Source organism: Corvus cornix, chromosome 5, assembly GCF_000738735.6.
Source record: "Corvus cornix cornix isolate S_Up_H32 chromosome 5, ASM73873v5, whole genome shotgun sequence".
In the NCBI taxonomy this organism is placed as follows: Eukaryota; Metazoa; Chordata; class Aves; order Passeriformes; family Corvidae; genus Corvus; species Corvus cornix.
In genome coordinates, this window is record NC_046335.1 from 53,044,516 (window position 1) to 53,060,329 (window position 15,814).

The following is a 15,814-nucleotide window of genomic DNA, read 5'->3' on the forward strand; positions in this document are numbered from 1 at the left end:
CCGGTGGCGGCGCGCGGGGGGTGACGCAAGCGCGCGGCTCGCGCCGTTGCCGGGACACGGCGGACGCCGGGCCGGGAGCGGCGCTGGGAGCGGGACCCGAGGCGGCTCTGGCGGGCCGCTCGCAGCCCTCCTCGTCCTGCAGTGGGCCCCGCCAGAACATCCATAGAATCACAGAATCAATTAGGTTGGAAAAGAGCTTTTGAGATCGTCGAGTCCAGCCTATGACCGAATACCACTGTGTCAACCAGACCATGGCACTGAGTGCCACGTCCAGGCGTTCCTTAAACACCTCCAGGGACGGAGACTCCACCACCTCCCTGGAAAGCCTGTGTCGATGTCTGATCACCTTTCTTGTGAAGAAATTTCTGCTAATGTCCAACCTGAGCCTCCCCTGGCACAGCATATATCCTCTCATCCTATCGCTGCTTTACTGGGAGAAGAGACCTGGCTACAGTCCCCTTTCAGGCAGTTGTAGAGAGTAATAAGGTCATCCCTGAGCCTCCTTTTCTCCAGGCTAAACACCCTCAGTTCCCTCATCAGACTTGTGCTCCCGACCCTTCCCCAGTTCCATTGCCCTTCTCTGGACTCGCTCCAGCACCTCAGTGTCCTTTCTAAGGGTCCCAGAACTGGACACAGCACTCAAGGTGTGGCCTCACCAGTGCCGTACAGGGAGACAATCACTGCTCTGGTCCTGTGGGCCACACTATTATCCATTCTGGCAGGCAGCAGAAGTGCTGTATAGAGTTGGGTTTTTTAAGAAAACACTCTGTAATAGCTGGACTGATGAAAACAGGGTCACTTTTCACCCTGCTGCACCCTCAGCAGATGCACACTCAGTGCTGCACTGTTCAGGGTTACCAGTGCCTTCACTCTTTCCTATGAGATCTATTAAATAGTGATCTAAATGATGCTTTATGGAATCTGAGTGCCTGGCTCAGTGGGATCATCCCAGGCCACAGCTGCTGTGCAAATCCCGGTCTGCAGGGAGGATGTGGGCGGTGGATGTGAATGGCAAAGGTCAATGCTCACTGACCTTTTCACAAAAAAATCCCAACACCCATAAAGGACAACAAGCCATTGAGAAACAGATATCCTAGGACATCCTCTGGGTCATCCATATCCTGATGCTGCAATATTTAATTCTGCTTTTTTTTTTTTTCTTAATTTAAAGAGGAGAAAAGGAGTAGTACTTCCCCTTCCTGCCTGCTTCTGTTCACACATAGACACACGTACTTCCCACGACAAAGGCATCCCTATATTCCAGACAGGGATTGGGCTGGACTGGAAACCTTGTTGTATTTCCTGCAGGCCAAGCACCCCTTTTGCCTAAGGTCAGCAAACATCTGTAGCCTCAGTGTGGGAATCTGAGTGGTGTTACCATCAAGTGACGAGTACAGACTGTGCTCTCCTGCTTGTTGGGATGAGTTATTTGTCCAAGGTACTTGAGCAGCTCCGGCACATCAAGGACCTTCAGAGCTGTTGAGGTGGTCTCATTAAAAAAAACAAAAACCACAACACTTGAGAAAATTCAGAAACATAATGAAGAATTTCTCTTAAGTTTCTGCTACCTCTAGTTAAGGGTTTGGTGTTTGACTCTCTTGCTCTAGATACTTAAATAAATGTTTCCTGTTTGCATTGTAGTAGTGCATCCCTTGCAATTCCATTAAACAATGAGCAGGAATGTTTTGTACTTTCCAATTCCAATGTGACTGAGTTGTGCTCACTACATAGAGACAATATCAAATACAGTACTTGTTGATTAGTACTTTGAGCTGCCTTTATTCCATACAGACCAGTGTAACAGCTCCTTCCACCCTTGTGGTGTTGGCATAAATTGTGTAGAGGAATGGAGGGCAGATCAAACCATCTGCATTGGTCAGGTATCAGTGGGAAAGCTGGGATGAAAGCTAAGTTTTTAAGGTACGTGATAAAATAAGACACTTAGAGGCAAATTAAGGCAATTTAAGGCAATACCTTATTAAATCAGGATAGATTTTTTAGTAAGTAAATGCTTCAGGGAGTAAAAAGCCCTTATTTAGCTCTAAAACAGAAGCAACATTGTAATTATCTCTTGGCTGTAGGGAAAAGAATAGAGAAACAGGTAATTTCTAATCTCTAAAACATGGAAAAGAGAGGCAGAAGTGAGTTAAAAAGAAAAATCCCAAACTACCTGGAATCCTCTACCTTTGCCTGTGTCAAGCCCATTTGCTATTCTGGCACCTTCATGACTGGTGGCTGTGGCCCCTCCTGATGGCCTTACTTGTGCTGTCTACTTCTCACAGAGCACTTCCATTCTGGATACCAGGAGAGATACAAGGTGTTATTGTGGTGTTTTGCAAGGACAGGAGTTGCTTAACTGGGTGGGAGGGCTGTGTCTAGTGCTGTCCTCTGTTGCATGTTTTTCTGCTAATATTCTGCTAATGGACATCTGAAATGAGCAGTTTTTAGAGCAGTACTGAATCACTTGGAGCCATAAAATATTTCTGAACTATCAAAAAACCCCCAAACCAAAACCAAAACCAAACCACAAAAATCCCTAACAAACAAAAACCGCCACAAAAACGAAAAACAACCAAGGGCATCTCTAAGTATGCTGTTAGCAATGCACTGTAACTCACTATCTACTGGGATATATAACCATTGGGCATTTTAAAATTTATCTGAATGAAAAATAGCAAAGTTTATAACCCAATATCCTACACTGTTGAAAACTTAATATAGGTGAGCAGTTCTATTGCTATTTTAAAAATTATTATTATTATTATTATTAAGACTATGTTTTTCAAGCTGCTTCATGAAGGAAAAAAAATCTTCCTTTGGCATAACAGCCTCCTTCACACATAAAGGTAAGTTATCTAAATTCTTTATTGAGGAAAATAGTTGATAAACTGCTAGTGTTGTTCTTTTATAACAACTAATTTCTTCTGCAACATTAAGGTTATATGAGTTCTTTTTACCGTGAGATAGTTTTCATGAGAATACATTGTCCAGACAAACACATCCACCGTGGTTTATTTTTTAGGGAGTACTGTAGACATCCCATGCCACCTGAGACCTTTATTATGAAAGCCACACTTAAAGACACACAAAAGATCTCCAATGTAAGTGTTGAGATACAGTTCAAGGTTTGTTTTTTCCCCCCTCTGTCAAGTATGTGATGTGGAAGAATGATAATGGTTTTAATAAATAAAGCAGTAAATTATGATGTAATGAAGGTATCTAAGAAAGTTATTCATTGCTGTAAATATATATATATATATATATCTGTATAAACATCAGCATCTTTGTACCCTTCCCTGGGCATTTGAATGACAGTGGGTCTTTGAGTTTTCACTCCCTTGTAAACAGAACTGGTTTTTCTGTTTGTAAAGAGATATTTTTAAAAACAGCATGCAACTCCTGAATGGAAATAAGCTAATCTACATGAGGAAGACCTACAGTGTCAGCATTTCATTTTAGGCATTAGGCTATCAGACATCCTCCAGCCAGATATAAAAACCTTTTCATTATATATTGATCTGAATTCCAAGCAAATAGTTAATGTAGTGCACATCATTAATAGCATATTCCTAATTGCTTCTTTATTAAAGATGAAAAATGAGCTGTAATATGGATTTGTAAAATTTATTTCAAGTAAATAAGATAGCATGTTCTTCTGCAAGAATACTTGTTGCCAGAGATGTAATTATTAAAAAACAACTCTCATATGTTAAAGATAGAGAAAATATGAGTATTTACAATCACTTATGTTTAAAAGCATTGCTAAGTTCTGAGTGCTTCATTTTATACTTCCATCAACAACTGTACATTCTTCCCTTTAAACTTCTGCTTCTAGACATTTTACTGTGGCCTCAGGCTTAGTTTTACACTCTTCTACCTTATTTCCATTATTCTGTGTTTCCTTCTCAGGTGTCTGGTCATTTGATTTTGTCTCTTTGAGAGCAGTAGTTACAACTGTTTCTTTTTGCTGATTCTTGTTTAAAAATGGTAAGGTTTTCTTGTACCTTTAAAAAGAAAAAAGGATAGTAAAGCAGAAATACTGACATAGTTTGGTTGTATCATTCAAACAGCTAGAATTTACTTACTCTACCATACTCAAGCAGAAGTCTCACAGAGGATAGTGACATGCTAGATCATTGTGCTTTTTCAAGCAGTGTGCTTTCTAAAGAAATTTTTGGGTATTTTTTAAAAAAACAAACAATGCATATTTAGGATTTGTGGTACACAATGATAAAGCTGTCTGTGCTAGGATATGAAAAATGCACACTTTTTAGTAGCATTTAATGATGCACTGTATTCAAGGTCCTTACTTTTGACAAATGAGTTCAACAACTATTTTTTTCTGAGCAAGATCACAGTCCAATAATAAAAACTTTCACCTTGAGTCTGACATAGAAAAAAAAAAAGGATAAAATTGCATAAACAGGTTTATGTATGAACAGATGCAAATTTCAGTGTTGCTATTTTGACACACTTGGAAATGTTTCACACTAGGCATGATTGACCAATTAAAAATAGGCAATATTTTTTTTTGTTCCTTTTCTAAAGCAGGGAGTGGCAACAACAACAACAAACTTATCTGCATAAAAACTGGGTTTAAGATTTTTTTAATTTGTGCAACACTATTATGTCGTCATCATTACTTCTCTGCTTTTTAGTATATATTTTAAATATTCGGTGATTGTACTCTAGGAGTGAACTCATTCCAAGAGAGAAAGAAAATAATAGCAATTTACCTTTTGATATAGCAGACTGCTAGAACAACTGAAATAATGAAGAAGATGATTGCCAGTACAAGAAGTGCAGTGGGGATACCTGGAGATAAAAGTGATATAAGCACAGAGTTTTTATTTATGTACTTAATGCTGACTTTCTAAAGGCTCATGAGCATAAATCTGGATTCTTCTAAAACCAGTCTAGTGTCAGAATACATCCACATCAACTGAAGAAGTTTTAGGAACATCAAAAGCTGAGTTACTCCTGCTCATTTCTTTCAGGATAGACTAAAACTGGTATTTAGGCCATCCCTGACAAATATTGGATTGGAGGGTTTTTGCAACCTGCCTAGAGAACACATTCTTGTGGTTAATTATCCTTAGTTAGAATGATTTTCCTCATACTTAGTCTGTTTCTCCACTGCAGTGTGTTAGGGTTGCTTACTCACACCTCATATCTCGAGAACAAGTCTCCTTAAAACTTTCTTGGCTTCTTTTGGTTTTATGAACCTGGTGAGTTTTCCATTACACTGAGAACAGAGTGTTTGCCAAGACTTTTTCAGAAATGTATTTACCCCAAATCACATTAACCAGAATGTTAAATATGTTAATATCATATTAAAATATGATCAAAAAAGGATAAAATCAGATCTTAGTTCTACTTCAAAACTATTTTAAAATCCTCTGCTTTATAAGCTTTGTTTTGCAAAACTGTATCATTCCTATTCTGCCTCCAGGTTCAGCTGTATCAAAATGGATGGTGGAGCAGCAAACACAAATAGCAGTGAACAGTTTGACTCCTGACACCTACATAATTAGCTCTTTTCATTAAATGACTGCCACACAAGGCCCTTACCTCCAAAAACAACAGCATCATTCTTAAAGGCCAGATGGGGAGTGTGTTTGGGAGAGTCAGTGGGTGAGTGCTCCTCTGGCATTTGTGTGGTAGGCCCCTCTGTCGGTAAGATTGTTTCAGTCACGCATATGACACGAAATCTGTTTCTCAGGAATTTTTCTGACTCAGTCACTGTCACTGCTGTGATGTTCTCAGCCAAATCAGGGGCTGAATATGCAGTTAGGTCCCTTGATGCACTCGATGAAAGAAATGTGGTTGTAGTTGGGTCTGGTTGACATGAATTAATCTGGACATCTGCAGCAGAGAAAAGAAATACATAAAAGTTGTGTTGGATGCTTACTGCACACACATTTATTGAAATTGTTCCTCAGTCTTTCCCATCTGGAATTTTTTTTTTTTCTGTTCAGAAAAGCTTTGCCCAAACCAGGCATCCCCATTTCAAACACGTGGTTGCAACCTAGATTACACAGATTTTATCATTACTCACATAGTTACAAACTCCTTTGAGCAAGTGTGGCACTTATTTTATGATTCCATACCAATGACTCCACTCCTCATGAAAACTAGTTAGAGTAATACTGCATATAAAACCCAACAGTATAACCTCCCACAGAGCAGAAGGCATAACTGCAGATTCAATGTTCAAAAATATTTCCATGGTATTGTGTGTATGTTCAAAATACAAGCTTGTATTCTTGATACTTTGAAAATTAATTTGATTTCCTGTAAAAAAAACGTAGCCTGTAAGTTTCAAATAAATCAGGCACCAGTGTGAGATAATAAAGAGATTTTATTCTAAGTGGGGAGGAGGGGATAGGAAGTAACAAACTTCAGGTTTGAAGAAAAATAAGTAATTTTCAGAAATTAAGTCGTTTAATAGAAGTGAATGTTGTCTGCATAAAAATGTTGGTGCAAGTGAACTTTTATAGTGAATTGGAAAAGCTGAGTTCTGAATCAGGCTCCTGTGAAAATGTGGAAATTCTACTTTGCTAGTGAAATTCTATATTCTGTAAAGCTATAAAAATTTCACTAAAGTAACAACCAGGTTACAACATAAATAACTGGCAAATGATGTGTGTGCTGTTCTCCAACTGAATCCCCACGGGAAGTCTGATGACGCAGTCACCTTTACAGAATGAAATGCCAAAGGGCAAGGGCTTAACACTTTTTCCACTATGGTTTTCAAGAGGTTTTGGCAATGTTTTTGGCACAAGAAAATTGACAAAACGAGCTTCTGACAAATATTTTGGGTAAGAAATGCCTAGAGCAGGCAACAGTTTGGAAATTAAGATAAAGGAATGCAGAATCATCCCAATGTGAAATACACATTTTTAAATGGTTTTCTAACCCCATTGAGCAAGCTTAACTTTATTCACATACTCTAACAGTATGCATGTAGTTATTTTCTTTTAATTAAAGCAAAACAAAGCAAGTAATTTGGAATTATTTGCTGCCTCTTTAGCATTACCCAATCTACCCAACACTTTTGATGCAGAATACCACAAATTTCATGCAGTGAAACACCATGTTGCACAGGCCGTCTCCCTACAGCTTTATCCTCAGTCTCTTTGGAACCTCCAGTCTTCACAGTCACCAGGCAGGGTCTCAGGTCCTTACATCTTTGCATGGGCATACCTTGCATCTCCATCTTTCTCCTGCTTTTTCCAACCCTTGTTCATACAACTTTCCTGAAAACCTTCATGGTTTTGTACATATTCTCTCGCTCTTGTTGTCTAAAACTCATTGGGCAAAGCCTAGGGACTGACTATAAATAATGAAATGATCCTTTATTTGGTCTAATTATTGGGATATCTGTTATGTAATAACCATAGATATGGGACACAACATCTCTAGTTACTTTTTTCACTTAATACCACAGAAGCCATTAAGAAACTGTATTGATCTATAGTGCAGAGATCTAACTTATATCAAGGCCCAAGTTCCACTGTTGGATCTTCTATCTGCAAATAGTCAATGAGGGGAAGGACAGGTCTTTTCATACCTAGGATGATGCATATTAAAGAGGGCTGTTGGATTTTACTCATTATAGATTGGGATCTAATTAGTTTTATGGTCTCTTGGCAGTTCTGGTTTATAATTTAATTTACCTTAATGGGCACATTTCCCTTTCTAAAAAAAAAAAAAAAAAAAAAAAAAAAATCCAGTTTTCCCAAAGTACCCCACTCTTGGCCTTTTTGGGAGAACAGACACACCGCACACAGACACCCTGGTTAAAGATTCAATTCACTCTCTTTTAAATTATCATGCCCAAATAATCAAAACATATTAAGAGTGTTGTGTCAACATTACAGAATGGTAAAAGCAACTCTTCCTCGAGAGCTTTCATGGCAGCACCAAATTATTAATTGGGATTTACTGAATTCACTTTTTGTATTTCTTGGAAGCTTCTGAGCTAAGAACAGCTTGACAATGTTTAGACTGGGGGGAAAGGGTCAACAAATTATAGGAACTCACTCGTTATGATTTTTTCATGAGGATTTAAAAAAACCTATATAAAGCAAAACACACACAAAATGTAGTTGTCATGCTTGCATACCTGAGGAATTGAAGCAGTAGAGATTAAATGTTTTCTCCTTGCCAGCATTCCATTGCACTATTCCAGTTTTTCCCCGACCACATTTCTGGTTGGATGTTATCCGAGGAATAACAACGAATCCCTCTTTCACCCATCCGAAGCTACAAAAAAAAGCATCAATGCTTTTAGTATGAGTTTTATCACCAGCCTCAGCTGTGTGTGAGGCTGCTCACTAAAGGTGGTGGGCCACTAACTGGTGGCACATACTTGCATGTTTCAAAGCCGTGCTTCAGAGCCTCTTCAACTTGCTGTTTACTTGCCAGCTGTAGACTGAGCTGATTACATCCATTACTTGCTTCTGAGAAATTAGCTTTCTGATCAAGATAAATTCCTATACCCTTGATCCTGCAAGATGAATGAATGGAACCTGTAATCAAGCCATAAAATAGTCAAGGTTAATATTTGAATATTAGCATTTTTTCCTCATGAAGGATTTAAGATCACATTCAACTGAATTGAAATTTTTTTAAAGTTTCTAGCTTGAGGATAGTAGAAAACTAATTTCTAGCATAGAAGACATTTTAAAAATAGAACATATTTTTTTAACACTATAGTCTGGAATTTCAAGAGGTTTGACTGTCATTAGACTAAATTTATATACAGCCTTTTTCCTTTCTTTTCTTTTTTAAAATAAATTAATGCTAGCAGATGCACCAAGGCATTGATTCTGTCATTACACCCTTCTTATCAAGATGGTAAGATATATAATATCAAAGGTAATTGACATAATTTTTCATTGAATTAATGTATCGATAAGAAAAAATAAAGATTTTATAATTCCTGATGTTCCTTATTCCTCCTAAACTCTTTTTTCTTTTTTTTTTCCCTAGCTTGGCATGATGCTTCCCTCCCCCAGCTACTGTCAAGTGTTCCATTTACTGTGTTTGGCAGGGAGCAGGAAAGAGGAGATAGGCCAGGTGAATTTATGATACTTTTCCATGCAGTTCTTCCAGCTTTTTAGACAGCCACAGCTGGCACACTCTTTATGACACCTGCACCAGCAAGTGCATAGCTCAGGTTACACCTGCTCTTCTTTCTCAGCTGTGTTAAGGGCATAGGACAAAATTCAGGATTTGAATAAGGAGAAAGGATATTACTGTTTTGCCTCCATATTTTACTAGGAGCATTTACTAGAAAAAAGGATTTTTTCTTTTTGGGTTATATACAGTAATTGCCCTGTTAAATGAAACATTTCAGCATTTCATGGCAGACAGGTCAGATAACCACCAGCCACAGGTGGTTATCTAACTACCTTGCTCAATATGTTTGTCAGACTGTGTTCAGTAGGTGTGTACACTAATGAATACTTCATAAAATCTATGCTTCAGAATACAGACAATCCACAAACTCTCAAGGGAGGATGAAGTGATGCTGCCAAATCCACCCTATGACTCCTTAACAAGACAAATTAAACTGAATTTTATGAATGAAAAGATAGAACTGGCAGCCAAGCTACTCATGTGATGAGAAGGGGATAAAAGGTGATTAAGCTTGTGTGGAGCAGTAAAAAAACAGGTAGGCTTTTAGCTCCTGCTCCCACTGGATGTGGTAGGGCTGGAAAAGGCTTTTGGAAAATGATCCATCTCTGCCGTCCTCACATTTAGTTTAATTGGACTTTTTAGTAGAGTGATCATTGAATCAGGTGGATTTATCTCAGCAGAGAGGGAAAGCCACTGAATACCTGAGCAGTCCCCACAGACAAACTGTGGCTGCATCCAGCCCTGACCTGAACATAAGTCAAGCCCAAACACATTGAAGGAGGATGCAGAGGAGCCCTGTTGCTCAATTGTCTTGGGGTGACTTTATGATGTGTATCATGTATCGCTGCCCTATGTCCAGAAATTAATTTTGTGCCTTTCTATGCCTTTAAACTGAGCCTGAGAGGGGGGAGAGAAAAAAACCCAGCAAAACTTTCAAAGCAGTTTAGTTTGTTTTCAAGGACACAGATAAAACCTCTCTGCGTTCTGCTGTGGCGAGAGAGAGGAGCGGGGGGAGGCACTACATGCTTTCCAGCCAGCTTTTGGCTTTCTTTTTCTGCAGAGGGAGGCAGAGAGTTGAACTTTTGTTTTCCTGGGACTTCATTTTTTTCCCTTCTTCTCTGCTGGGCAGTTTCAACATCAGAATACATCGGGAGGACTTTCCGCCGAGGCCTTGGTCCTGGAGGAGTGCCCACCCTGTCCCAGCTCTGAGAAGGAAGGGAGAGGCTACCTACGGAAGGACTCTGAAATTTTCCCAGGTTTTTCTCTCCACAGAGAGAGGTTTTATTATTTAGCATTATTATTCTTTTTCTGTGTGTTTGGAGGAAAATTCATTTTTCCCCGAACCTGGTGGGGGAGGGCTGCTTGTAACCTGCCTTCTATCAGAGGATATTTTCCTCCAAATTTGTCCAAACCGGCACATCAGTGAAGGTCTGTGTGCAGTTATCAAAGATATCAAGTCTACCTTATTTAGTCTAGTATTTCCCTATCTTCAGATTTGAGCCAATAAAACTTTAAAAAATCGTAATGTTGAGAAAGAAAGCTTCTCAATGACCAACTTCACAAATTTCAAATAAAGCTGAGCAGCTGAATGAAAGGAATTTAATGAAGTCTTAGAAATTACCTAGGTACTTGTGAACTGCTACAGTCTTTAGTCATTCAATTCCAGGAAAAATATTTTCACGTGTGTATTTCATGGTAGATACACAGCATAATATAGAAATTCAGTACCAGAAAATTAACTTGTAAATTATAAGAAAAGTGACTCTAGGATATGGTCAAAAGTTGCATCTTAAAATCTGCTAAGCCTTTTGAAACAAAACAGTGATGTAAAATATACATTTTGTAAAAGTTAGGAATTTCACAGTGTGAGGAAGGAATCCAGAAAGAGAACAGTAGCCTCTTCAAGTCTTGTCATCACTTCTTAAATCACCTCTGAACTCTGTTCTAAAGATGACTGAGTTTGTACAGGAGACAGACTAGTCCTTCGGAAGCACATTATCCCTTTTGGTCCACAAGCTGCACACAGCTGTGCTTTAAGCTCTGCTCTATTTAGGTAATCTAGTACTGGCACATTCTGCTCAGTATTTTGGTCTTGGGTTAAAAATTTGGTTTACTGAAATAAGTGGGAAGACCTAGACAGAAGAATCTCACAGCAAGACAGAATTGCCATAGAACAGGAAGAAAATTGTTCCGTTTTTGTAAGCTATGGGTATTGGCCTTGTTGTGTGTTATTCCCTTTTTGCTTTTTTTGCAGAGTGGTTGTTTTTTTCTTTGCCTGGTGCTAAACTTCACTCTGATTTATTAGAGTTTCCTTTGGCTGCTGGTGTCAGAGAGCAGCAAGAATGAGGCTGTTCCACAGGGAAAGGGGCCAGGAGCAGAGGGTGACAGGCAGGGCAGTGCCCTCACCAACCAGGGCACAGTCCCACAGCACCTGAACAGCACCACGGTGGTGACAGTGGCAGGTTTCACTGGCAGCCCCAGAGAGAGCAAGACAACGAGTCAGACATCCAGAAAGTCCATTTGGGAACAGCAGGAGATGGTTCTACATATGCCTGAAGTCCACCCTGGGGACAAGGCTACCTACAGCCTAAATCCAGAGTCCCTGTGTGAAGCCCAGTCAGCAGATCACTACAGGAGGGGACAGGACATGCCACAAAACAGCTTCAAGACACAGCTGGAGATCAGCCCTGAGCTTAACTGGAGCCCTTGGAGCTACAAGGGTACAGGAGAAGGTATCCCAAGGGAGGGTACTCCCTTGGAGGGGAGCTAAGGGGCATCCAAACAGCTGCAAGCTCTCCATTTCCCCAGTGAAAATTGTACAGTGTTGATTTTGCTGGAGGACACTACAGTTGTTAGGTACTCCAATCCTGTGGAATTTCAACAGGACTTGAGCACATAACTTACTCAGTCCAGAACTCTTTCAGTAGGTGAGAAAACCAATTGTCTGCGAAAACTCTATATGTTCTTTAACATAAATAGAACAAGCATTAGCTCCTTGAGAATTACAGTGAAGCATCTGGAGGCTTCTGATATACATTGAGTATCTCCAGATATCTCAGCAGCTGCTGCAATTAGGATGGATTGTGTCAAGTTGGTAATGGAATTTGAAAGAGAACTGGTCTCATGTTTTGCTCTCTGAGGATTGTACAAAATTGTTTGCTCTGGTATTTAAAATAATACAAAATAAAGTTACATTTCAATAGATCTGAGCTTAATCCTACATGTGATACCAGATCTTTAAAATAAGCAGTTCTGTGGCATTTAGATAAAAAGGCTTCAGCATTTTCAGCAATTGAATTACACCAACAATGAAAGTTTCCCTATATGCCAGGTTTTGTTGCACTGTATTCTCAAAGCCCTGTGGTTTCCTCTGCCAGAAACACATTTACACACTCTCCTTCCCCACATTTTGGTTTGTAAATCCAGCTACTGTTTTAAAGACTTTAAAAAGTGGAACTTTACATACCTGTTACAAAGTAATTTTGAGCCAGGAATGTCATAACCCAGATGAAAACCACTGCTGAGGTAACTCCAAAATAAGTTGCCATTGCCACCAGCTTGGAAAACTCAGAAAATTAGGAAATTCAAAGTGATTTGTCTCCTGTGCTAAGGAAAGCCAAGGTGTTGGATGCTGTCAGATGATGACTTCTGGAAAGCAACTTCAGCTGTCACTGCACTGCTTCATAGAAAGAATGTCAGAGCCAATGCGTTGACTGTCCCACTCCAGGGCGAGGTCACGGACCGGAAATCCCTAATCACCCCTTCCTCTCGCTTTCATGTAGGGATTGCTGGAAAATTTCATTACTGCTGATTCAGAACATGGCTGAGGAAGGGAGATAAGGCTGTTAGACTGCTAAGTCAGTAAACACTTTGAAAGAAGTTTTTCTTTTGCTATTTTTTCCTGTTTAACTGATGAACAGATCATTATTCATGTTGTCTGTTCATCTGGTAAATAAAACAAGTCTTCTATTGTACCACAATATGCCACACAAGATTTTTCTTTTTTGTTATTGGAATTGGAATGGCATCCATTCCCCACTATCCTATTTGTCATTTTTTCCCTTAGAGATCAAATGCAAAAATAGTTCCCATAACACAGAGGTCATATGAAACCTAATTCTGAGGAGATTTGGAGATACACTACTGTAAATGGGATTCCTTGTGAGACTGTAGGTACAGAGGTGGCAGCCAGTGCCATCACTGATGCCTTTTGTGAACTTCCAGCAAAGAGTGTTTCCCATGGATTGATTCAAAACACAGATGATCCTCACAGCTATAACTTAGAAAACCATCAGGAAGTCTTAGCAAAGATTTTTTTTTTTCAGAGGTTCCAATAAACACAGAACAGGAATGGAGTTCAAGAGATGAGCTTATTCCTTTAGTGTCAGTCACGTCTGCTGTATCTATGTTATTCCTGACAGATGTTTGCCTAACCTGTTCTCAAAGATTTCCAGTGACAGATTCCTAACATTTCCTCTAATGTTCTAGTTCAGTGCCTCACTGCTCTTTACTGTTCAAAGGTATACCCTACTCTAACTTGACTTAGCCATACCCTGGTATAAACCTATCACTTCTATTCCTGCTGGCAATGGACACAGAAGATAGGTTTCTTCCCTTACATTTTGCAAGTATTTTATGTTTTTAAAGAGTTACGTCTCTGCTCCTAGTTTTCTTTCAGCTAAGAAACCCCTGCTGCCTCACCCTCTGGCTCCATTGGCACCTTGCCAATGCCAAGTACTAATTAATAAATTGCTCTACCTGCTTGTACAGTTCAGAATGGTCTCAGTTTGTTTTTTTTTTTTCTTGCAACAGGATGACTTTGTTTCATCATGTTCAATTTGTGATTCAGCAAACTTTTAGATGTCCTATGTCTCCAGGCTGTTTTCGGAGTCCTGTAAACACAAGTGTAGCAGTAGCTACCTCTTTAAACTGGTTTGCATTTAGAAAGTCACCAATTAAGATATGAGATAGCATTAACTGTTAACTGGGCACAGGCACATCTCCTGCAGCAGCATGTAACACAGTTATTAGATGGTGTTCTGTAAGACAGGCACCTACAAGGCCTGAGGAGAATGCTGGGGGTCAGTGAAATCAATGTCTCCATTAGCAATGATAAAATGAAAATTGGATTGTGGTTGGGCTGTGGTTTGGAACAGAACTTGGTAAAACTTGTTGAGATCTTTAGACAAATTTTTAGCTCCAGTTTCTATTCCCTCCCTTATTGTGCTGTACTTACCTGCCCCTACAAAGCCATGGCAATGTCAGATACTGTCATCAGACTGAGCTCTCACTTGAAGGAGGTTTTAAGAGGATTCACTTGCATTTACAAGGTAGAAGCTGAAACAAATAGTTATTCTGTAGCTCTCATGGACTATAGACTGTGGCTGTAAAATACTGAGAACATTAAACAAAATCTTGTCATTGAAAATGCTTACCTTGAACTGCTAAGTGTTTCCTGCCATGAAAACTAATTAATAGGGTTTCTGACATTTTAAAATTGCATGCTAATTGTCCTGCCGGGTCTTAACACTTTGTGCCTACTATCCTCACTGTGGCAAAGTTCCTTTAGTCAAACTCTTGATGCTTAGCAGGATTTTTAGCTGTAAAAATGAGATAAACACCTTCACAACACCAAACAATAATATAAGCTCTCTCACAAGGTCTTACAGATTAGGAGAGGGAGAAAAGAATTTTAGAATGACAAAGCGAGACTGAAATAACTTTGTTTTTTGTCTATTTCTTCCTTTTTGTAGCTCAGCTGTTCCAAAACTGTGTAGAAGATCACTTATCTGGACTGTAACAGTACAAAAGGTCTTTACCCTTTTGGTGTGTCTTCTTCATAATTACTGTGGTAAAAAAAGCAGACCTATACTGAATGATTAACTAGTCTTTGACCTAAATACTTATTGTAACCTATATTAAGAATTCCCAGCCTTTTATGTCAGCATGTTTTAAAATGCTGATGAGGGTTGCTAAACAGAAAACTTTTGATAAGGCAGAACACACGTAACTGTTCTCTACAATCATTTCAAAAGGAACCTTGAAACTTGAACAACAGTAGAGAAAACAAATAATAATAATAATAATAATAATAAATCACATAGAAAATACAAATATCAGGTTTTTTTCATGGAAACAGTAATTCCTTTCCAGGTTGTTGATGTCCCAGAGTCTGTCCCCTGACAGCGACCATCGGAGATTCAGAAGCTGAGCATTGACTCCTACCTGCTGTTCTGGCAAGACTGCTCCCCACAAGACCCAGGCTTCCCAGACCTCCCAAGTCTACAAGGACACGAAGCAAATAAAGACTCCTAACCTTTTGCCCAGAATCCTTTGCTTACAGATTTCCCTTGTGGCTTCCCATGTTCAGCCTCCTGCGTGACACGCGGCCTCCCTCTGAAGCAGGAGCTCCACTCTTTGCATGATATTTCAGCTTCCTCTCTCAGCTGGTTTCTAGGGCATGGCTGGGGTGACCCTGCTTACAAACACTTTCTCCATTGACAGAGTTTGCTCTGTTCTTCTGGACCATTTTCCTGAAGAACTGGAAGACTAAGAGCAAGATCCTTGGAATGTGTAACAGTGTAGACAAGGGAGGACTTACTTCATGAGGACATGGCCATCAATATGCAGACAGACCACCCCAAATCTTTAAGGTAAAAACACTGAG

General features: G+C 39.5%; 1 protein-coding gene across 1 annotated transcript; it reads right to left on the minus strand.

Moving 5' to 3' along the window:
* Positions 1–2,847: 2,847 nt before the first annotated feature.
* Positions 2,848–13,133, minus strand: LYVE1 (lymphatic vessel endothelial hyaluronan receptor 1). Its single transcript, XM_010405456.3, has 6 exons — positions 12,614–13,133; positions 8,375–8,534; positions 8,129–8,268; positions 5,572–5,865; positions 4,737–4,815; positions 2,848–4,004 (listed from the first exon to the last, which is right to left on the minus strand). The coding sequence occupies exons 1-6, from the start codon at positions 12,693–12,695 to the stop codon at positions 3,818–3,820; spliced, it is 942 nt and encodes a 313-aa protein (XP_010403758.1). The 5' UTR covers positions 12,696–13,133; the 3' UTR covers positions 2,848–3,817.
* Positions 13,134–15,814: the final 2,681 nt, after the last annotated feature.